The sequence below is a fragment of the Zootermopsis nevadensis genome, unplaced genomic scaffold (genome assembly GCF_977971745.1).
Source record: "Zootermopsis nevadensis isolate Lab colony 2312 unplaced genomic scaffold, Znev_1.0 Znev_ptg000011l, whole genome shotgun sequence".
Lineage (NCBI taxonomy): Eukaryota > Metazoa > Arthropoda > Insecta > Blattodea > Termopsidae > Zootermopsis > Zootermopsis nevadensis.
Window position 1 is genome coordinate 1,128,529 of NW_028259143.1, and position 23,527 is coordinate 1,152,055.

Consider the following 23,527-nt stretch of genomic DNA (forward strand, 5'->3'; position numbering starts at 1 on the left):
TTAAGTGATTTAATCTTCGTGTAAATTGTCTGGTTGTTGTTCATTTACGACGTTTGTGACGTGGATACGTCGAAAGTCGAAAGTCGCGAGCATACCTGTGCACTGCCGTCATTTAAGCTGATCTCAAGTGTGATCACGCGTCACGCGTCCACGTGTTGAACGGTGTAACACTGTTTTCATATCACCAGACATAGGACGTGTTATCAGCGTGGCGCCGCTGTGCTGTTGGTCTGGTTTGCAGGGGCAGTAACAGAGCCTGATTTACTGCTAGGAGCATTTGGATCTTTGCGGGGATGAGATGAAGGGGTGGGTAGGATGGGAGGGGTTGGGGCGGGGGGTGAGATGCCACTGCCGCATTTAAATTGTTATTCTTGATAGCATTAGCGTTGCGCTGTGTGGCGGAGGGTTATAACGGCTGGGGTTTAAGCACAGGGTAGGCGCGGGTGTAACTGGGGAGCACTGATCAAAATGTTTCGCTTGCATCGGGAGCGAGGCTTCGTGGGTCCGGTCTCATCGCGCTTTAGGGTCGTGTCGCAGGGTCCGTAATTGTAATGAGCGGATTGAAGTGGTCGGATCATGGAGGGTGTGATGGGCGGGATGTATAGCATGCAAGGGGAGATCTGAAAATGTATACAACATTTTAACAGGAAATCTTTAAGGGAAATTTATGCCCGGAGGGAAAAATGCTCTTAAGGGCGTGGACTGCGTTAGTCTTGCGTTGGTGGTCGGCTGTTACCAATGCAATAATGACATTTCATAACCTGTATGGGGCAGAACGTTACTTTGAGTAACCCTTTGAAGCCGAAGATCGTCTGAATATTATTTATGAATTCAGTCCGTACCGCGAAGAAAACACTACAACCTCACCATTATGAAAATCAGCTGGTTAACCCTTTGAAGCCGAAGCTCGTCTTCATAATATTTACGAATCCAGACCGTACCGCGAAGAAAACACTTCACTTAACCATTAGAAGTCGAATCAGGCGGTACCACATAAGATTTAACAAAAGAACATCCCGATCAAAGCCTTAAGTCAGCGACTGTTAGCGTCTCAAGAATTTTGATTCATCCGATTGGTTGATATTTTTTTTTTTTACATGTTCACTTACCCCGAATTTCTTCGAATTTTCCGACCGAAATTTTGTATTCGTTACTATTATAGATGGAAATTTCCAAGATCGGAAAGCAGTTTGGTAACATGTTAAATTCGTAATGAGATTTCAGGTTCTCACGGTGGCGAATACGAAGAAGACTATCTTCTAGTATGTTACGCCACGTAGCCTTTTAGAAATTGACCGACGTTTCGTACGTACTTTCTGCCTCCATTATCAGGGCGATGAGATCTGATTGTAAAGGCTGTGAGCACGTTTAAAACGTCCGTCAGTTTCTGCCAGACGATACGACGCAACGCACCAAGAAGATAAACCATCTTCACGGTAGAATGAGTGTTCCGGTTAGCTGAGCCACTCCGCCTTGCTGGTCCTGATTGTCTTGTTTATCATATTAATTCCACTATCTATCAGTCTGGGACGACGCAAACATTTAAACCTTAGAGTGAAGAGTGGTTTGGGTCCGAACGCTCGTTGGTGTAGGAGTGTTTGTCGTTTGGTGGTGGCAATTTGTCTTCTTTAGTGGTGATAGCACCCACCCTCAGTGGCACCCTCCCTTACTTGTGAATGAGCAACCCTTATTGATGCAGGGTTAGGGAGATTGAGTGAATGAGGAAGAAGGCTACCTACCATGCACCGCGTACCCTTATTCCAGTGAATAACTGGTCATAATTTATTGATATCTCCCCTCCCGCCATCAACTCCTAAGATTTCTGATTGAGGAGTTAATAAGAAATGATTAGCGGTAGAATATTTTGGGCTAATTCAGCTTTGTAGCACTGAGAATTAGTGGGCAGAAGATGAATTATTTTAGTTAAAAAATATCAACTATTTTCAATTTCAGGGCTATTCTTTTTTAGACTTCATTTAGCCATACAGTAATCTGAAATGTATAATCCTACACGCGACAAAGACAGAGTGAGTGGATGGATTTTGTAAATAATATTTTCTATATGAATATTTCATCACAGCGAATTCTTAAAATCGGGATGCTTATTGAATCACACGATTGTATCTCAGAAAACAACTTACGCCCTTGAATAGTATCGTTGTCTTTCAAGTGGTCTTTTGTGTATAAATTATTTCTTTCATCCATTAGTGTTGCTTATCAACTGCAGAGAGGGGATTACTCCTGAGAAGCTATTAGTCACGTGGCTAATGAAAAATCCCCCTTCCTTTAATATGAATGCATTCTTCATTACAGTATTCATAGGAGTCTGCTACTGGTCAGAATACTGTACCAGACGAATCCTAAACTTCTCCTATAAGATTATTTTTAATATTATCCTCCCTTTTACAGATACGTCTTCCAAGTGGTCTCTTCAGATTTACTGATTAAAAGTTTGTATGCATTTCAAGATTCTCCCGCTCTTGCTACATGCACAGGCCATCTCATATTCCTCAGTTTAATAACAGTAGTAATTTTTGATGATGAGTACAAATTATGAAGCTCCTCATTGCGCTGTTTTACTCAGCCCCGTAGTGCTCCATATATAATTCATAATAAATTCGCTTAGAATAGGAAATATAAGCACGAAACAGATTAGTCCACCCGCGAGGCAGAGAGATTCCACTGCAAAGAATTTATGTTGCAAATTTCATGTATGAGTTACTATAATTTTGGACGCTAATTTACTTGGCGTGTTACCATAACAACTTCGTTTTTATTATTATTATTTTGTGTGCCCTCTAACTTTGAAGCTCTTTGTCATCGGTCGGACTGCAGGATTTGTGCCAAGGTTTCCAGGCTGAATTGTTCTATCTAGCTCTTGCAAATAAAATATAAGGAAATGTAACAAGACGTCCAAGGAAATTTATTTCCGTTTTTTTTTTAATTACAGACGTCCCATAAATCATTATAAGTTTTTTTGAATAACAAAATGTATATTTACTATACAGTAAGATAGAACGACGAGAATTGTATCTTACAGATGACAATTTTTTTTTGGGGGGGGGGGCGGGGCATATTATTTCCATATGATCTCCATCTGTAGCTCGGAATACATCCGGCCTGTAATTAAACTATGTTTCTTTATTGTACCGATGAGACTTTTGAGAAGTGCGTTTTGTCTCTGCATAAATGTCCCCCCCCCCCACCCCAAATGAAATCGAACTTACTGAGATGGGGCGGTGTCGAAATCCGTCCTCCTTTAAACATTCACATTTATTGGCTATCACAAAATTTTAGGTGAGTTTTCAGGTTCTCAGGGCGGCCAGTATGAAGACGTCTGTCTTCTGGTATTTTTCGTCGTGAAATCTCGTAGAAATTAACAGACGTTTCAGCGGTACTTACTGCCTCCATCATCAGGGCGATAACTCTCGGCCCGGAGATCTGTTATATCCAGTAGAATTTTTTGTGTTCTCACTCGCTCCGGGCAAATTTCGGGATGTAATCTTAAATGAGGATAATTCCACTTCGCTTACGTTTCATTATTTGCTCATCATTTGATGCTGTTTTGACTCCTAATCTAACGAAAGCTTCGTTAAATAAACTACAAATAAAATTAAACGGAAGCTAAAATACTTTATAACCGGTGAATATTTTTATACAGGGTGTGCAATTTAAAACGCAACTCAACGACAGTCAGCAAAGATGAAGTAATTAGCAGGTCAGCGCCTCTGACAACGTCCCCCGTGATTTTTCGAACGAGGTCATCTTAGTTGCTAGGCCGCTGCTCACTACAGCTGCGCAAAGTCGGTGTATTCACGAGCAGATCGTGTGATAATTCTCTAAAATTACTTCGAAATCGTTTTATGCTGTCCGTGAAGCGTTTAACAATGTGTATCCCGTCCAAGAAGTTGCGAATAAGACAACAATAGTCCGACGACTTATAACAAAATTTCGGGACACTGAAAGTGTTTGTTGTGACAATCGCCCATGGAGTGATAAAACATCTGAAAAAGCAGCTGTCTGTTTGCAACAATTGGAAACGGTTGCAAGAATTCAATATTGTCATTCATGTGTATTCGTAATTGTTGCGTTTTAAGTGGAACACCCTGTAGCTCTATCGCTACTACATTATCTGTGTACAGTGGCTGCCTGCAGCCTTCGTGAGCTCTCTTTATTCTTTTTTTCAAAGTTTTTGTGCAGCGATTCGTTACCGCTTCTGGGGCCCCGTCCATGAGCCCACAGTGCACTTCGTTTCCACTCGATAAATTCACCCCCCCTCCCCCGTACCCCCCAAACTTGCTCAGCAGTTTAAATGATTTAAAGAAGAGAGAATATCTCGCGGTGGTGACGTTTGCTGGGCAGAATTAAAGGACTTTGTGTCAGCGATATTTGTGAGTCATCTGGTGGTAGATTCGGAAAGTCTTATTCAACAGTCTGTTGGTTAGAGGGGAGTGTAGCACATCGTGAATCCTTCGTTTAGAGTCTAGCTACCACCATACGTAATATAAAATGAAGGCGCCGAGCCACGCAAGCCTATAGAAGGTTTGAAAGTAAATATTATTCAATTACTGATCTCAGCAGGCTTACTGGATATGAATTATTTGATCGGATTCACGTTCTGGCCGACTTTACCCCCAAAGAAAGAGCCCTCGGTTATAATTATATAGGCGACTGGGTTAACCGCAGGGACACTGGGCGTCTGTGGCAAAGAGAAAAATGCATTCGTCGGGAATCGAACTCCAATCACACAGCCCGTAGCTGGTCACGTGACTGATAGTCGATGATGATACTTACTAAGTTTACCTTCTAAATTTCGCCACTAGGTAGAGGTGAGTATTCGGTTTATCTCTCCGGTCGACATCCCGAGTAAAGACGTGTAGAAGGAAAGTTGTCGGTTGTCCTCCACAGACTTCTTGGTCGAGACAGTTGGTATCTTATGCTTTTCTCCAGCGGCGTCTGACAGGATAGATGGCAATGAATTTGCGACTTCTTGCCGAGAAACCACGAGGGATTACATAAACCGAAAGAAAATGCTGTGTCCTTCACAATTCTTTTTTCTCAATCTATATTTTATCTCATTCCCTTTTACCCGCATTCGGAGGCACTAAATTTTTTTACAGACAGAAAGCTATTACAACACACAGGTAAGCCCTACGAACAGGCGTACTCCCTTGTCTGTAACACATTAGAACATCATGACACAGTTAAACTGAAGTTGTAAGTTATACAGCGTGTCCCAAAAAATACCTCATTAATTAGTGACGATACAGATAGGTACTGAGTTTTCGCGTCGAAGCAACGATTAAGTCTTTCTACAGATGCAGACAGTCACTGTACACGCAACTGCGGATTTGGCAGGAGTTGGATCACAGACCGGAAGTCTTTCGTATTATGTAAGTTTCTCCCGGTACATAAATAAGTACCACACTATTTAATATGTGTGGGAGCGAAGTTATAGTTCCACGACGCTTCGGCAGACGATGGAATTTAATTTCCAAATTTGGCTTTGTGAATCTTACATTGATATTTTAAGTTTTATTGAGATCTTTGTATTTATTCGAGTTCTGTTTGTTTCAACGTATCGGCTTGTTACTTTTAGGTTTCACTTTTCTTGAAATAACTACGTCCATGGAACAGAGTCCTTATTGGGAATCTGATAGTCGCTCACCGTCTTCACCGCCCTGAGAAGATGTTCAGTTCACAAGAACGAATCCTGTATCAGAATTGATAATTAGACATTTTACGGGAAATCCTCATTTTGTTTCGGGTTGATTCTAGTTAAAAATAAGTTATGCTATTTGGCTGGGGGTGGGGTGGGGGGGGAGTTCTAGTCTGGATGTGCAGTAGAAATTGATCATCATTAGTTCCGGTAGAGGAATCATCAATACATACAACAGAGATTTGCTACTGGCTGTCGGACAGAGAAACTGATTTGGATTGATGGAGTTCACGTGTGAAGTGAAGCTTTTACGCGTAATAAAATTATACCTCGAAAACAACAAATGTTCGACAAATATCAGTGACGTTTTTGTATTGGGGGGGGGGGGGGTGAGATTCGGACAAAGTGTTCTTGAAGCTTACGGCACCTGACAGGTACGTGTGTGTTGAGACTCACGGTTGATTCTTGTAACTCTGTACGCAATTCTTAAGTTTTTCTTGCAAACTTATTATCTAGATCAATTGAATAAAAATTTTCTTGGATATTATCCATCGTCTAGTCTATTCGTCCGGAGATAGGGATTAGCTCTATCTAGTGGGCCCAACTGTGTAGGAACCTGAAGACGGAGATAGAGTCCCATCTCCGAAACGTCGTTTTTACGCTTTATATTTACTAGACGATGGATAATATCCAAGAAAATTTTTATTCAAATGACTCTTCACCATCGTCAAGAAGTTTTAGATTTGATATTTATTATCTGGATGTTGGTTGAAATTCTTAATATCGTAACATTACACCAAAAAGTTGACTCAAGTTCTCACGCTGCTTACATATTTTCTACAGGTGCCGACACGCCGAATGTGTTGAATGTATTTCGTGTTTTACTCGGTCTCCTAAATGAATGCGACGTTTAAAGTAGGCCACGACCACTCCCTCTCCATTTCCTGTCAGTGTTACTGAGCATGCGAAATATCTTCTAAAGCTGATAAGTTGTGGTTAAATGTTTTAAAAATCCTTCCTAATATAATGCAGTAGATCTGCATTCTGCCTGTCCATAGTTTCACTGCAGTTCTGTCCACTTAAACTTTCGTCTTAAATGTCAGCAACTTAGCACGCCTCGAACAGGATTTCTTTTGGTCTTCAGAAGTCAGAACAAAAACATTGGTAAATATCGTTTAAACATTAAATTTGGTGTCGTTACTGCAGTGTGTGTTCTTTTGGAGGTAGGGATCGAACAAAGATGGTAGATCAGTTTTAAATTTAACACTGAACTATTGTAGACATTGACAGCTTTTGAATTATTGTCTTTTGAACATGGTGATGAATTTTCGGCGTGGAATTTCTTGCCTGACTGAGCAAATACCAGCTTCTAAATGATTCCGTATCGTGAGGGAAAATTATTTATTGTATTAAAGCTGCAATTTACGAAGTGTGAAATCCTTTTAAAATTATTGTTATTACGAAACTTAAACGATCAGTTATATGTTGTTTACCCAAGGCTCTGTTAATATTAATCTACTTTTTTGGCAAACGAAGTGGAAAGCAGTTTTTCTCACCAGAGATCGTCGAACTGGCTCGGAAAATTTGCACGCCAATTTTCTTATTCCGTTCCTCTATCTATGTCCAAGGATAATTCTAAAAAGAAAATCTTTCGGTGAAATGAGAGGGAGTAATGAAAATTACTTTAGATCGGGGATGGTGTTCGTGGCCCGGCCTGTGGATGGGGTGACTGGCAAAGCATCTATTTCCTGTTCTACCAGCCACCTTATGCGCTGTTCCTTCAATCACATGACACATACTCGCATGTCCATTGTCTTTCCTATCGCAATAGGCCGGCCACCTCAGATGTTTCCACGACAACCGAAGATCGCGTCATTGAGACGATGAAATCACGGAGGATGAGACGCGGGTGGAGATGAAAAATGCGTCTATGTTTTGGTTTTAAAACCTGAAAGAAAGAGTTCACGCTGAGGATCTAGACGTAGATGGTAGGATAATATTAAAGTGGATCTTAGGTAATGGTAGGTTGTGGATTGGATTTATCTGACTTAGGTTTGGGGTCAGTGGCGGGCTATTGTGAACGCTGTAATATAATGTCTGGTTCCATAAAGGTTGTAATTTATTGAGTATCTGAGCGTACTATTAGCTCGTCAAAAAGGACTCTCCTTGTCGGAGTTATTTAGTCTGCTAAAGGCAAAAAGGGCAGATGTGCGTCTCCCGTCTCCAGGTACTGCCAGTCGCCTGTTTTTAATACAACGCGAGTGTAAAGAGTCGAGACATTCATGTCTTGTTTTACCATTACTACAAATTAAGAAGAGTTTGCATTACATAAATGAAACGAGACAGGCCATCTTACTGTCAGGAACGCGGTATTTTTCATCTACGTGGGGAGTCTTGTGGCAACTTTACTCTAGCGATAATAACGTCTTGTCTGTGTTGGTTCAACAGCTTCCCGTCGAAAGGCGCCCGCGTCGCAACAAGTACTTTATCCTCCCACCAAGTCCTGCCATCATCAGCACACTTCTCATTCACCATCGCTTCGTCGTCTTCAACCGTTTCCTCCTCTCCTACTGTCGCCTTAGTACTCAGCGTAGTATATTCGGGCCAACATAAGCTGTGCGCCGACGTCTTATCGACCCTCGAGATGACTGTCCTAATTCCAATTTGCATTGAAGTGGAATTACGACACTTTCGAACTTCGTCGAAGAAAATGTATTTCTGTACCGAGAGAAAGAGGAAATATATAAATATAATGTTGGCATTTGTCGCTGGTTTATCGGTTTTACGTTGGGAAATTGAAAATAAAATGTACTGTCAAGTTAAGTGGGGGTCAGGCTGTCTCACGAATCACCACGGAAAATCCAGAGGACAGCAGAAATTCGTACGCCGTAAATCACAAAAAACACTTGCATGACCACGACAGTGCAAGTGTCCTTGGTCCCGGTGGATGCGTTTGCATTACCGCGGAAATCACATAGAAAGAGCTTTCTGTACGCATTAAACAGTTCTACAACGACTGAACGGATTTTTGCATGAAACTCGGTATTAGGGAGTTTTATTAAAATTTGTCGACGAATCTGTCTCGAATATTCGTCGGAATATAATTTCCTGAAGATGGAGTTGGTTCGTTGCTGCGAAACGCTGGTAGCCACCTACAGGATGACACAGCTGTCATAAACCATATGACCACGAAATTCATCTTCACAACCTTGAGAACCTAAAATTCATAGAAACTGTGAAGAGTATAAAATATTTATTATCCGAAAACATTGTGGCATAGAAGCGTAGAGGTTGTCTAGAGGCAAATCTCCACACGGTGTTGACGTCAGCATCCGATACAGATGAATACCAGCTTCATGCTTCGACCTAGAATATGTCCATCGGTAGTCACTGGATGAGCGTTTGCGTAATCGCAGAGACGTCCTCCTTGTACTCTGATTGTGTACATCAGTTCCAGAAAATTTATATCTCGTTCCTAGCTGAGATTTCTTGCGGAACTCTGCTCAGCGTGATTTGTACACCCCTAGCCCTGGAGACAACAATACAACATCTAAAACAATGTCAGAAGACTGGCTTTGTCGTGTTCTTCGAAATATCGTTAGATGTCTACAATAAACTTACTTTTTTTTCGTACAAACAAACAATTTCACTCTTGTCCCTTTAAGTATGAAATACGCAAAGTTTTCGCCCTCTGCTTTCAAGTCCTGTTCCCCCCCTTGTTTCCTCTTCACCGATTCCCTACATCCACTGTTGATTCAAGTCCCCTCCCTTCGACCTTTTTATCTTATCTGACAACACGAATTTGCATTCTAAACGTGGGTCGTAGATGAACACTGAAAACACAGACACAGAAGGCAGGGTCGTGCAGTGCTGCATATACCGAGGCGAAGTAGGGGTTACACTGTCGTACACTTGTCTGTTCAGAGGATCGCCAGTTGCGGCCTTCACAGGCGTAATTATGTGAGTCCAGTAATTAACACGTAATTTATGTCGCCCGTGACGGATGTAGTTGATTAAAAATCGTGAAAGCGCGAGTCTCGAGATGAGGATTCAGCCCCGGTTAATTGAAATGTTGCAAAGATTCCTATGCAGATAACGAGATAAAGAGGCTACGTATTCCGAATTCCCAGAAGACGCGGAATAATATAATATATCAAGACTTATATATATATTTTCACTCTCTCTCTCTCTCTCTCTCTCTCTCGGGGTTTTTGATAGCGCCAGGACTTGGAATAACATTTCATTCTCATGGTCCCAGCTTTCTGCCAGCGCACTGATAGTTCGACTTATGTATGCGTTCAAAAATGTTTGTAGAATAAAAGCCACTGTTGATTTTCCGACATCTTGAACTTCTCTTCAGGGGGAGGTGGGAGGTGGGAGGGGGGTATTTTACTTCCCCTTGGCAGCCATTTACCCAAACAAACCACGAAAGAGAAGACTGATGGTTTTCCTTTGTTGCCTTTTCAGGGTGCTGTTTGCCAAGTGGACTTTCCTTATACCGAAAAATAAAGAAAAGATGGAACGCGACTTGGTGTCGGGTTTCCATGCCAACCGCAGCCACTGGATGGCTCCATGCAAACAACTGCCGACACACAAGCGCGATTTCTTCATCTTCTTTTTATTCTTCTCCTCCTCGAATTCCGTTTTTGGCAAAAAGCCCGAAAGCCACAACACAGATGAAGGAAAGGGATGTTTTGAACTGCGGAATTCGTGGGGGGGTTGGGGGGTGAGCTCGCTTAATGGCAACAAGTTTATGCGTAAGATTTGAAGAAAGTTATTGCACAGCGCATATTTGGAACACTGCCCTGCTAATGCCCTGTTTGTTATGAAAACACGAACCGAGACTTAAACAGTTGTCGGAAGAATTATACGGCGCGCGTGCGCGGTTTTAAGTTTTAAACCACGTTTACTCAAACGCGGTATTTGGCTTCGCGTATCCGCGGTGCTTCTGTGAAATCGTCCGGATCGCAGTGAAAAATGGCGAAAGAAATCATCAGGCAAGTTTAACTGTCAGTGATTTTATTCCCTTTTTCCTCTCGTATCGCGCGTGACTTTGCATTATTTTCAAAAGTTAACTTTTTAAATCTCTGGATTTTACGTAATACCAATTACTATGCTAAGGAGTTAAACAAAAATTTATAAAAAAAACTGTCTAGCACGTGAGTATTTCACCATTCGCTTGGAATCGCCGAAGAAACCACAAATTTTCAGTGAATGAACGACTTATATCCAAAGTGCTCCTCGGAACTTTCTCGCTGGTCTACCTGTCATCAGGGGCGAACTGCCTAACCCATGGGGCGGAGCCCTTCGTAAGAAGTTCATAGCACGCTCAGTCAGTAATTTCCGTGCACGTTATGTGCAATACCGTTTTTACAAAAGCCCGCCAGTGGTCTCTATCCTGAGCCAGATGAATCCAATCACAGCCTTACCCTGAACTACACTTTAATATTATCTTTCCATGCATACAGAAATTTTCCCAGTGGCCTCTTCCCTTCAGGCTTACCAACGAAAATGTTTTTACGAAATATGGAAATAAAGTGAAACTATTTATAGTTAGACATCGAAATAAATTATTATTAAACACTACGCCTACATTAAACGTGTTAGATAAATTTTAACACTGAATGCAGCAGAACTGGAACAGAGACGTTAATATTTTTTTTTTTTTTTTTTTTTTGGCACAAAGCTCAAATAATTGTTGACTTACAGCTCCTGGTTCTAACGTACAATTTGATGAGTAGGTGAAAATTTTCTTTCTTTTCACATTCAACCCTCTTCACATCGTGATTAATGCGAGAGTTTTCATCGTCCTTTGTTAAATTAGCTCAATTCCCTTCCCTCCACCGTTCTGTGTCTTCGCTTAACGAAATCTGCTCAAGGAAAAAGAAAAGTTTGACAAATAACAAGACGGAAACAGGGCAAACAGCCTCTGTGTTGACTTTAGAAATGACAAGAGGGTACAGTCACAGATGACGCTGGATTAACGTCCTAAGATGTGAAATGTATGTAAACACTACATTAGTGTGAGCCATCGGCAGCTATTTTCGACGCGTGAGTTGAATCAGTTGCAACAACGAAAACAAAAGAATCAAAAGCCCGTAGGTTAGTCCGCCTCAAGTGTTTTAACGATTTACAGTTGTAACAACATATTCCGAAACGTGCGAGAGGGAAATTTTGCTTCTGTAAGGTGGTAAGAATGAAATAAATACGCATATAACTTAACGCTAAACTGTATTGTCTTGTGTAGAATTTGTCGCTGTTCATCTTCTGGGTTGTAACGACGTGAGGACTTGAAAGTAGATACAGGTGTTTCGAATACAAATATTGCCTCTATCTTCAGGGACGAAGTCATCAGAAACCACACGGGACTGCGTTTCGGAAGACTAGGATAGACGTTTAGTGTCTAGTTTGGTCGAGAAAGTTTTCGAGCCTGCCCGACGTACGTCCCTAAGTCATCATAGTACTTTATGGTGTTCCGAGGAGAAGAATGAAACTGTTCATGCAGCCATAAGATTCAGAGCTAAGACGCGAATCCGCTGTTGACTACTTCTAGCCCTCGAAGCTCGTCTGCAAGTCAATCAGTTTCCCTTCGCCTTCCTTTGATCCTCACGGCCTATTCAGATTCTTTTCTTCTCCGTCCCCAACTCCGCAGTGGAATTAAGCAAAGCTTTTCGCATTTCCAATGAACACATTAACAGTTCACGCGGAAAAGAAAGTCCCTAAATCAAGGCTGAGGCCCGCTAATCTTACTCAGCTTATGCTAATCAGATTCTATGAAATGCATAGGTTTTTTTCCTTTGCTGACTGGGGATTAACGACTTTAATGTAAACCCCCTCTCCCCCCCACATACTCCCCTCTCCCATAAAGAAATGCTCGCTAACCAAAAATTTTTCTTCTCGCCTGTCTTTAATAAAAAACGGTCTCATATTTGGGCAATATCTTAACCTCCCCCCCCCCACGTGTATTACCACTCCATTATCTTCCAAACTAATCTTCGCGTTTCAACGATTCCTAATAAGCACTTTAAAATTCACGTATATAGAGTGTCCATGATGTAATGAGAACATCGCTTGTCTCTTGTTTTAGTAATATTGCATAAGCAGGTTAGTGAAATACCTCTGTGGATTTGTAAGACTCTTTCTGCTATCGTGTTTGATAAAAAAAAAGAATAGATCTGATTTCAAAATTTACATCGAGAAATATCCCACGTGTCGGTCTCCAGTGACTGAACACATTCTGTAAGTTCTGGCTCGAAATTTGTATTACTTCAAGTCTGATGCCATATTACTATGACCCCCCCCCCCCCCCCCGAACGAGCTCCGAGCCATCTCGATTAGTTTCACTATATATATAGGACAACAACAAAAAATTGTTCGCACATAAATATTGATAATCTGCCACTTACAGTATCCTATCTGATCCACAACGTTTGTTTCGTATTCACGCATGTTTGAGGTAAGGGGGTTGTAAACTCCCAGCATGCTTTCCATAATACAAACCGCGATCACATTCACAATGGGGTGAAGGGGTGAAGATTCTACAATGGAGGTATTCATGTAGTAGTGTGGTCGTTTCCGGACAGCGTTGTGCTTTTGTCTTGTAATTCCCCCCGCTGACGTTTGGCTTTTGTTTTCAACCCCTTCCCCACCCCTTCCAAACTAAGCCAATTGTTAGTGTGTTCAGATCGTAAATTTCGCTGCGATTCGGCCCATCATCAGCATTGAAAGTCATTTATTTTCAATATTCTGCTCAGAACTAATGATAACAATACCACAAGCGATGCCAACGCCGCGGTGCGGCAAAACTCGGATATTATTCTATTCTCTATCCAGACAAGTGGCCGGCGCGTTGCGTAGGGAGAAGCTTCCCGTTGCTAGCTGGGATGGCTGTTTTCGTCTGTAGAGAGAAGTTCTCGTATAAGTAAAGTAAAGTTTGTCCCACTATACGCCATGTAGGCGCTTGGGGGAGAGGAGGTATAGCTCCTCTCTTCCTTGACCTCGGCACTAGATGGGGGTGAGTGGTCAGCATCACGCCCCGGCCGGCTTTACCCCCGGGAAAGGACCCCGGTACCCATTGTAGAGGAGGCTGGGTGGGCCCCAGAGCCGGTCCTGACGCAGAGGCTAGAGGAAAAAAAATCCTCTGCCCCCGTCGGGGATCGAACCCCGGTCGTCCAGCCCGTAGCTAGTCACTATACTGACTGAGCTATCCCGGCTCATAACGATGTTAAACTTACCCCGAGGGTGAGCTAGGCTGTCATCGGCTAATATTGCCGCGTCCCAATGATACGTGGAACTTTTACCAAATATTTGCATTCCCCTACGTAGTAAAAAAAATATATTTATGAATTTTACATACATCTTACTTTATAGTCGCCTGTTTTTATCCTGGCATGACCCCCACGTCATAGAATTTCGTTCTCCTTTCAAATTTCTCGTGTTCCTTAACTTTCTTCTTATTTCCCCTGCAATAGCCTCGGAGTTTGAGCACGTTTTTCAGGTTGACCTGGCGTCCTGCATGCCCTAACGAACCTTTGGAACAAGTCCAAAAGGCTGGGTGGTATAGAAGACGGCAGGATTAGGTCTGCCGCGAGGAATACCGATGTCGGAATTCTCATTAAGGTCGAGGCTACTTGAGAAACGGATAGTATTTTCACCCTTAGAGGCTTCTTATATAAGGAAGAGGGTGAGAATTCGCGTGCACTACCTTTTTCTTTGGAAGTAAATCCCATGTTAACACCACCTCTTTCGTACGAACAGTGGAAAGAAAATAAAGAAAAGGTTCTGGCTTTGTGGGAAGAAAGACGGAAGATAAAGGAACGGGAAGGTTTTTCTGGTCTGGCAAATATCTCTTTACACACACACCGGGAAGCAATAAAATGTATGACGCACATGATGAAGGCAGCCGTGATCAAGGGTGTAGTCTTCGAAATATATTTGCCCAGGCGACCAGACCATGAACTTCTAAGTTGAATCGTTCTCACTTACTTAATACCAGCTTTACACTTGTAATTCTGGAAGTAAAAGGCAAACAGCCTTCAAAGAAACGTACACACTTTTAATGATCGAGCTATTACTTTATGAATTTTACATTATATATTATCTTCTATATTTCTAGGACATACTGTCTCCGTTTATCTTGAGTGTGTGTGTGTGTGGGGGGGGGGGTGACCCCACAGTCACCCTTGCCTCTAGACTGTACGACGTATATTTGGTATTGTCGCCTTTAAAATTCGTGCTAAGGTGTCGTCCCAGCACTTAAAACTTCACTGGGACGCTACCCTGGTCCCCCAGGCTCGACTACTTTAGTGGTTATGCTGTTGTAATGGATAAACGTGCTTCAGAACATAAGAGAGCATACACAAGCAAAGAATGGAATTTTTTTTTTTCCAATTGTATGAAAATACTGCAGGAAGATGAAGTGGGTTCAGACTCAACTGTTGTAGACATACATCTCATTCTTTTACTATGATTCTAATGAAATATTTTATGCAATCTTTGTGCTAAATTCAAGCACAACATATTTGCTGCAAGGTGAAATATGTACGACGAGAGAGAATTTCTCGAAGACGAAGGTAAATTATTATCAAATTGCAGGTTCGAGTTTCTGAACGAACATCACCGCCTCTGTGTGAGGGTATGGTATTTTAAATACAGGGTGTCCTTGCTCGTCTTTGTACTCTGAGAAAGGCAAAGTGTAGACACTGCGCATTCCCATGTCGCGAGCAATTTTTATGCTGTTCACGTTCGTACAGAGGATGCGAAGTAGTGGATACCCCAAAGAACGCGCCTTGTCTCGGGTTTTTAACATCAGAGCCTTCCCGATCCCCTGGCCTCTTGCAGAAGGGTGTACCCCCAGTATGTGAGTGTACAACGCACGATCTACCCCCGTAAAATGCCAGATATCAAAGGCCTTTTCAATTTTATCAACAAATCTGTAGATTTCAGCAATCTTTTCGTTTCTGGCGGACTTAAGAAATTCGTTCTGAGTTTCGTCGGTTGGTCTGTTTTCCCCGTTGATGGCCGCACCGAGGATTTGTCTTCCGCCTCGCGATACAGCCAGGAGAGACGTCCCTTGTGCCAGGAACTGGAGCGGATACATGTCCTCCACCTGCCTGTCAGCCGTGGCTCCAGCGGCCAGGTTGACCGGAGAATGCTTATAGAAATGCTGACGTAAGAATTCGGCAATTCTTTCGACTTCTTCTCCTTTAGCCGTTACAATATCATAATCATCAGCCATCTGTGGGAGGAAGATAACATTAATATTATGTGAGACTTGAGGTTTTTTATAAATTGGATATGAACCTGGTACCTGTGAAGTGTAAGAATCAGGCGTCTTGATGGGAATAATGGTTGTGGCACAGGAAGTTGAGTTACTGAACGTACTGTAGCGTTCTTATTAGAACACGCGTGGGCGAAATGAAAACAGCAGAAAATATTTTGGATGGAATACAGCCCCCTTTAATGCCCCTATATTTGCTGATACATTAATTCTTTTGACTGAGTGTTTATCGTAAACCATATAAACTATTTTCGTTTGCTGCCTGATACCATCTTGCATACTATCAGCGTTCTTTGTAGCAGGTGTGTAAAAATAAAGATATGAGATCATGTCTGTCTGTCCGTGTATCTAATCCAACTCTCGTTTACTGAAATAATTTTTAATTACATCTGGTATTTGCAGTCTGTAGTAAAAATGTTGAGTGGATTTTATCTTGATTCTCTGTGAGTCCAGTATAATGTGTGCTTTAAATTAAGCTCAGTTTGAGTTCAAATAATTTTCTAAAAAGAATCGCGCATCACTCCAGAACAAAAACTTTCACAGGGTTCCTTATAGCCTGGCTTTTGCAACGGGACAGCAAAGCAATTAGAAGATGGCTGTCTTCTGGGTTGTAGCGTCGTGTAATCTTTCCATCATCAGGGCTATGAGTCATCGCCCTGACGACGGAGGCAGTGTGACCTCTGAAACATCGGTAAACTTCTACCAGACTTCACGGCGTAACAACCCAGAAGACAGAAATCTTCAAAATGATTTTTGTTGAATATTTCTTAGAGCTCTGTTTCTGAGCTCAGTTTTTGCACCAACAAACTAATTTCTGTGTGAGGTGGAAGTGGTTTGAACACAGGGTGGCCATCTTCATCCAAGTACTCCGAGTATGACAGAGAATAAACGCTTTGCATCCCAATGTTACGTGCAATTCTGGCACTGAAGTAACTGGAACAGACCACGGCTATCATCGGGTACCCCGCACACCGCGCGTTTTCTCGAGATTTCTCCATCAGAGCCCGCCCGATCCCTCGACCCCTCGCTGCTTCATCCACCCCCAACAAATAAACAAACATCACACAGTCTGCTCCAGTGGTCTTCAACGTGTCCGCACGTTCTATAAATTTCCAAATGAAATTCGAAATTTTAGTGTAAGCCGGATGAGTGTATGTCTTCTCCTTTTGTTTCTCTGCATCCGGTTTCACCGCCCCATTGATGCACACTCCGAGAATGCGTTGTCCATTTCGCGATACAGCTAGAAGTGACATCCCTTCTGACAGCTTCGGGAGTGAATCCATGTCATGAGCTGGACGATTAGGAGGAGCTCCACTGCATACGTTGAGTGGCTCGTGTTTGAAAAAGCATTCTCGCAAGAATTCGACGATTCTGTCTCGATATTCCTCTGTCGCAGATATAATGTCATAATCTTCTTTCATCTGCCGAAGGAAAAACATTAATATTTGAGATTTGAGGCTGTCACATCGTTGGAGATATCAAGTGTTGTACTTCTGGTTTGTAACGACGTATCGACTTGAAGGCAGTGCCAACTTTTTTGGAGAAACACACGGCCATGAACATCGGAATAATATGTTTATCAGAAATGTCGGCATATTCCAACGAGTCCATACGTCGTCACCACCCAGAAGCCCGACATCGACAACGTTGTTCTCCGGGTCTGTAGACGCCTAACTGAGAGTGTTCGGTCATGTGGCGACAGCTGTTGGTCTGCATTGTACAATTTTTCTAGGTATCTGATTTTCCTGCGTATGCAATGTATGTTTTTTTTTATCATTTTACTTCGGATTAATCTGCTCTGTCGTTGATATCGCAAATAAAACACAGGTCGCCTCCATGACCATAATCGGTTCGTTAATGCTCTTTAAGGGAAATTATCGCTGTTTATTCTGGCAATCATATGAAACACATAACACTCTATGGGCGAAATTCATAGTTAGTAAATGTTAAAGTTGGTGGTACGTGTTGTTTCCACTTGATTTTAAAGACATAAGGCTCCACGCATTCTTCACGTCGAAACTAAGACTGCTTCATCTCCAGTCTCAAAGATTCGTTTGTACCAGTTATAGGGGAAGCTGATTGGTCCTCCCATGAACAACTTTGCACATACTGGGGGGAAGGGAAATTTATCTCTGGCGGCAGCATCTTTTTTTTCCTAACATTTGGCAACAATTTTGAGATCGTACACCGAAACATTTTACGTCTAACTTTTACTCCATTTCATTATAGCCTTCAGCTACTGAGTGTCTGATAACATGAATCAAATCCTGACGTTTAAATATAATTTATGTTGAAGATAATGTGAATTAATGAACTCAAGTCGCTTTGTCGTCATTAACGTCGCAAATTCGAGGAGTGTCTGAGCGGTGGGATGTCAAGAAACTTTGTTATCGGCTCTGAAGTGACGTAGGTTTGTAGCCACGTGAACAGACAGAGTGAGTGAGGTACCAGGTTATCACGGCAGCGAGCCGAATGTTAAGGCTTTCACCGGGATGTTCTTTTGTTAAATCTTATGTGGTACCGCCTGATTCGACTTCTAATGGTTAAGTGAAGTGTTTTCTTCGCGGTACGGTCTGGATTCGTAAATAATATGAAGACGAGCTTCGGCTTCAAAGGGTTAACCAGCTGATTTTCGTAATGGTGAGGTGTAGTGTTTTCTTCGCGGTACGGACTGAATTCATAAATAATATTCAGACGATCTTCGGCTTCAAAGGGTTAAGTATACATGATGGTCGGGTTATCAGTCAAAATATGTTGCTGACACTAAATGTATTAAGTCGTACAGTTTTAATAAGTTATTCGTGTGATACAAGATTAAACACTGACTCAGATAAAACTCACATCAATTATTTGTGGCGTTTGGTAAAATATTAGGACGAGTAATCGAGTTATTTAAAAATTTGATGTTGTCAAAAAGCCAACTTCGTATTTCACTCGTATTCACAATTTAATACTCACTTTGCTCTGTGGAAATAGTACGTCGAACGCAGTAGAACATATGACGCACTTGTTGAACGATGTACGGGCCTTGAACAACTGACGACACTTGCGATAATTTATTTAATCTGCGAAACGCTAGCAATGTTCTGGGCAGTAATTTAAACAGGGGAGGGGGGATAGAAGGGGAGGGGATAAGTCTTGCAGAATTATCAGTACGAGCAGCATGAGGAGTTAAAGGAGAAGTCATATCAGTTAGAGTGGAAAAAGAAATGTTCGGTATAGGGTGTACACAAAAGTATGACAATATTTAAAATTAAAATATTTTTTAAATACGATACAGTTGCGGCGTTGAATAGGTTAAAACATTTATCGTTTGATGAATTTATTCAATGTAATATGAGGCGGCCTGATGATTGCAGAGTTATCTGTCGAAACATGTTGGTGATAGTTATTACGTAGTCATACGGATTTTGTCACGTGTCTGGAACTGCTACGAGATTAAACACTCAGATAAAAATGACATCAGTTATTTATGACTTTCAGTCGATCGAGATTAAGACGAGTAATTGTGAGGAAAACAAGCTCGTATTTAACGCATCTTTACAGTTCGATGCTCAGTTTGTCCCAACAGCAAGTATGATGATGCAGTTTCTTCATCTGTATGTAGCAAATGCACAGCTGTTGACACGTGTCTTGGGTAACTGCGTCTAAAGATGCCTGTATGTATGCACTAAAATCTTATCAAGCGATCGGCTCCATTGAATTTCGGTGGAACAAAACCGACGTTTTGGAGAACTGTTTTCTCCATCACCAGCGTAGATATTCTCCAAGTACATACCAGGCCCGTCTACCGGATGATGAACGTGTGAGTTGGTGTTGTAACAATCTTAACCCTTTAAGACCCAGTGGTAACTATATGTACCACCTGCTTTACACAGTTAATAACTGCGTTTTGTATGGGTTTCGTATTGTTCTCAGTGTGAACAGGGATTATTTCCTTAAACAGCGTCAACCAGTAGTCATTCGCAATGGTGAAATGTTGTGTTTTCTTTGCGGTACGGACTGAATTATTAAATGTTGTTTAGACGAGGGTTAAATTGATTACAGTGATCAAAGATGACACGCGTTTCGGTTTTCGGCGTTCAATTTGGCGACGGCTTACTCTTCTCGCCGCTGGATAGTCAGTGGGTTTAGAACCAGGGACCTCTCGAATGAATAGGAGTTGTAACCTAACCTAACCTAACCATGACGCTCGGCGGGACTTAATCTTTACGTTGAACCAGATCCTGCGTCCTGTGGCTTTACTTCGCAGACACAGAAGAGAGCAGTGTTTTGTCGCATCAGCCAACTCAATTTTCTGGTATGCTGCACCCGGTAAAACGGACCGCAGTGGCTTGTAGTGATCTGTATCACGTAACGCACAATGCAGGGTTCCAAGGAGATGTCCTGTGTGCACGGCAAATTGCATTTGTGAACCTTCCAGTTGGAAAGGGACACGTCTAATGCAAATGCCCTTCGTCCTGCTCTCGATATTTGGACTTATTCTGCTATAGCCAGTCTTAATTTACATGGCCGATGATTGAATACTAATCGAAAGTAATAAACACAAATCATAAATATTATCCTGTACATCCGAAAATCCCATAACATCATTTGCATGGAAATGGTTATATTACGCGCATTCATTAATGTTATCCCACAACATCCAGAACCCCTTAATAGCAAATGATTAGTAACAAGGCAACATATAGACAGAAGACATAAGGCCCAAAATTCCATAACAGCGTTACCATGACAATGGTTATGACAGTACACACACATCATAAATATTATAACGTAATAACCAAAGTCTTTTAACAGCGAACGATCGACGAAGCTACAAGTATGTATTATGACTAGACTTTTGCACTGCAACAAGACGAATGAATGAAATTGGATGTGGAGGAACTGCCTTCAAAACTTAATTTTCACTTTCAAGTTTTCTGACTAAAACATTTCTTACTCGTTTTTCTCTGCTATGCGTGCTGCATGCTCCTTCCCATCCTCCTTGATTACAAAACCCTAATAATACTTCGGGACAAGTAAGGATTACAAAAGAAAAATAATGAAACAAGCAATGTTCCGATTAAGTCTGACCACAGGCTCCGTGTGTGAATGTAAGAATCATGCGATGTATTTGTGAGTGAAACACTTGTACGAGGTAGCAACCTTTCCACACACTGACGAGTTATCTCGTTGTCTGCCAACAAGAGCTTAGCTTCATTTTGCTGCCGTACAGGTGGCTGCACTTGTTGAGGGTGGGTGCTGAAATGCAATCAGCATGGCAGGGGATGAGAGAGTTGTTGGACGACTCTTTTCCCTTGTGAAAGGCCCGAGGGTGGAGCAGGGGTGTGCATTGATGCTCGTTGCTTGATGTCCCTTGAGGAATAAACCCCCCTGGAATAGTGAGTGAAGGCGTGGAGGTGGGTGGTTGCTGGTACACTCGATCGCGTCTTCAGACTGGACTAGTGGTTCAGTACGTGCCAGTGTCTGTGTCCTGTATGCGCTCTTACAAAGCCGAATGTACTCACTCATTTGTAGTCTGACTACTATTTCTTGCCAGGGTCATAGTATGTTTATTATTATTATTTAGTGTTCTGTCTGACGACAGGTCCATATGAACAGGATCCTTCCATCCTTTTCTCGGACTGGGACCTGTTCATATACGTTCTTGGCAGATGATCCAGAAGTGGTTTGCCATTGCCTTCTTCTGTGTGTGAATGGAGTAATTGTTGGGATGCCACGGAGGAAAACTCCGTGTTACCTAGACCACGGCCTTGCCCAACACAAGTTATAAATTTGGGCACCGCCGGGAATCTAACCCGAGACCCCAGGATTACAAGGCCAGCGTTCTAACCGCTAGACCACCAGCGCCTAAATAATTCTTTAGTTAGTGATTTATTATTTATTTATTTTTGATATTTTAGAGGCCCTCACTTGTTATGGATTTGTAGTGTCCAGGTTAGTGCCACAAATGAGAATTGCGGAAAACCTGAAGGGAAAAATCATTTGGAAAAATTCACCGTAGATGAGAGGATTATATTAAAACTGGTTTTAGCTGTATGAACAAATTGATTGAATTAATCAGGCTTACGATGGGGTCCAACGACGGGGTTTTTGCGAATTTTAGGGTTTCATAAACGAGGCGTCGAATTTCTTACTACACGAGTGAGGAAAGGAAAGGATTTTGCTCTATACCAGTAGTTAAGGTTGGCGTAACGATACATTTAAATTGTTTTATCCGTCACTTTCTAGCGACTTTAGTTCGGGAAACAGCATTTGGTCTGCGTCGTCCATATGGCGTACCGAACTCTCGTATCTGAGAATGTAAATGAGCGCAGGAAGTAGGGAATTGGGGACCAACTGAACAATTCGTCAATCAGCGCAAGGCCACAAGAAAGCCCCCTCGCCCCTCGCCCCCGAGCTTAAATAACTTCGTTATCCACCGCTGTATTGACAGTTCCTTAAATGAGTAGACCAGTGTGCAGCTAGGGGAGTCACTGCCCCCCCCCAAAATGGCACTGAGTGCTCCCAAATTTGGCACCAAGGGACTCCGGAGGACTCACGTGGTACTCGGAGCTCGGTCTGTGGACTAGCTGTTCTAACCAGCGATTTTGATTTTTTTTTTCCAGTCATACGCCGGTATAGTCTGCCCGTGCGAGCATATTTGAGAAATTTAAAATTTAACTCTGACGTTGCTATTAACTTCTGAGGAAGGTTTATTTTTGTATGTTAGAACGTAGGCTATTTTCCAATAAACTTATTCGTGAAATATTATTATTATTATTAAGTGTTCTGTCTTATGACAGGTCCATTTCTCTGCCCAGAAAGAGATCTCCAGTTGTCCCTATTCTCGGCTTCTCGCATTAATTCCTGGAACGCGTGAAATATAGGCTTGTATAAATGTAGAACTACTTTTAGGTTTTAGTTTTGGTATAAATGCGCGCATTAACATATAATTTTAGTCATAACCGAATTATATGCCCTGGGGGGGGGGAGGCGTGCGGCAGGTCAGAACAGCCGGCATTTTGTTACGGAGTCGGTACATGACGTGTGACCACTCATTTTGTTATGTTTGAAGTAAGGAGAAACATTTAAATGTCGTTAATATTACATTAATATTTAGTGCAAACGGGATGAGTAACGCGTATAGATTGCACCGGATGTAGATCGAAGTTATATGGGAATAGTCTCAAAGAAGAGTTATGAAAATTTGTGTACTGTGTTTCCATTCTTTCGTACGTCAGTCTGTTATAATTTACATTTTATTTTCTTCTAGAAATGAGACTGCCTTACATTTATGTACGAAGAGGGTCTGGGAAATGTCTTAGCAGTTCATGCTTTATCAGATCATCTTAAGAGGCTAATTCCCTTTGCATCTGTTTCTGAAGACGTTCATAAAAATAAGATAGCATTAACCCAACCGTGTTCTTCTATAACTAACTAACTAACTAGATGGCTTACCGAACCCGAAGGTTCATCACCGAATTAACCAAAGCCCTCCACCGGACCCTGTCCTGGGCCAACAAAATCCAGTTTCCTTCAACTCCTATCTCCCATAGATCCCGCCTGAGATTATCCTCCCATCTACGTCTAGGTCTCCCCAGCGG

At 42.0% G+C, this 23,527-nt stretch overlaps 1 protein-coding gene and 1 long non-coding RNA gene across 4 annotated transcripts in view; one reads left to right on the plus strand and one right to left on the minus strand.

Annotated features, from left to right (window-relative positions):
* Positions 1-23,527, plus strand: part of LOC147874023 (uncharacterized) — a 236,715-nt gene that overhangs the window by 23,005 nt on the left and 190,183 nt on the right. The gene's annotated exons all lie outside the window — the stretch shown is intronic.
* Positions 14,694-19,013, minus strand: LOC110834693 (arylalkylamine N-acetyltransferase-like 2). Of its 2 annotated transcripts, none has more exons than XM_022074124.2 (2): positions 18,897-19,013; positions 14,694-15,896 (listed from the first exon to the last, which is right to left on the minus strand). In XM_022074124.2, exon 2 carries the CDS (start codon positions 15,894-15,896, stop codon positions 15,243-15,245), a length of 654 nt encoding a protein of 217 aa, XP_021929816.1. In that variant the 5' UTR covers positions 18,897-19,013; the 3' UTR covers positions 14,694-15,242. The 2 variants fall into 2 exon arrangements, with proteins under 2 accessions (XP_021929816.1, XP_021929815.1); XM_022074123.2 differs by lacking the exon at positions 14,694-15,896 and adding an exon at positions 16,093-17,359 and having other exon boundaries at positions 18,897-19,010.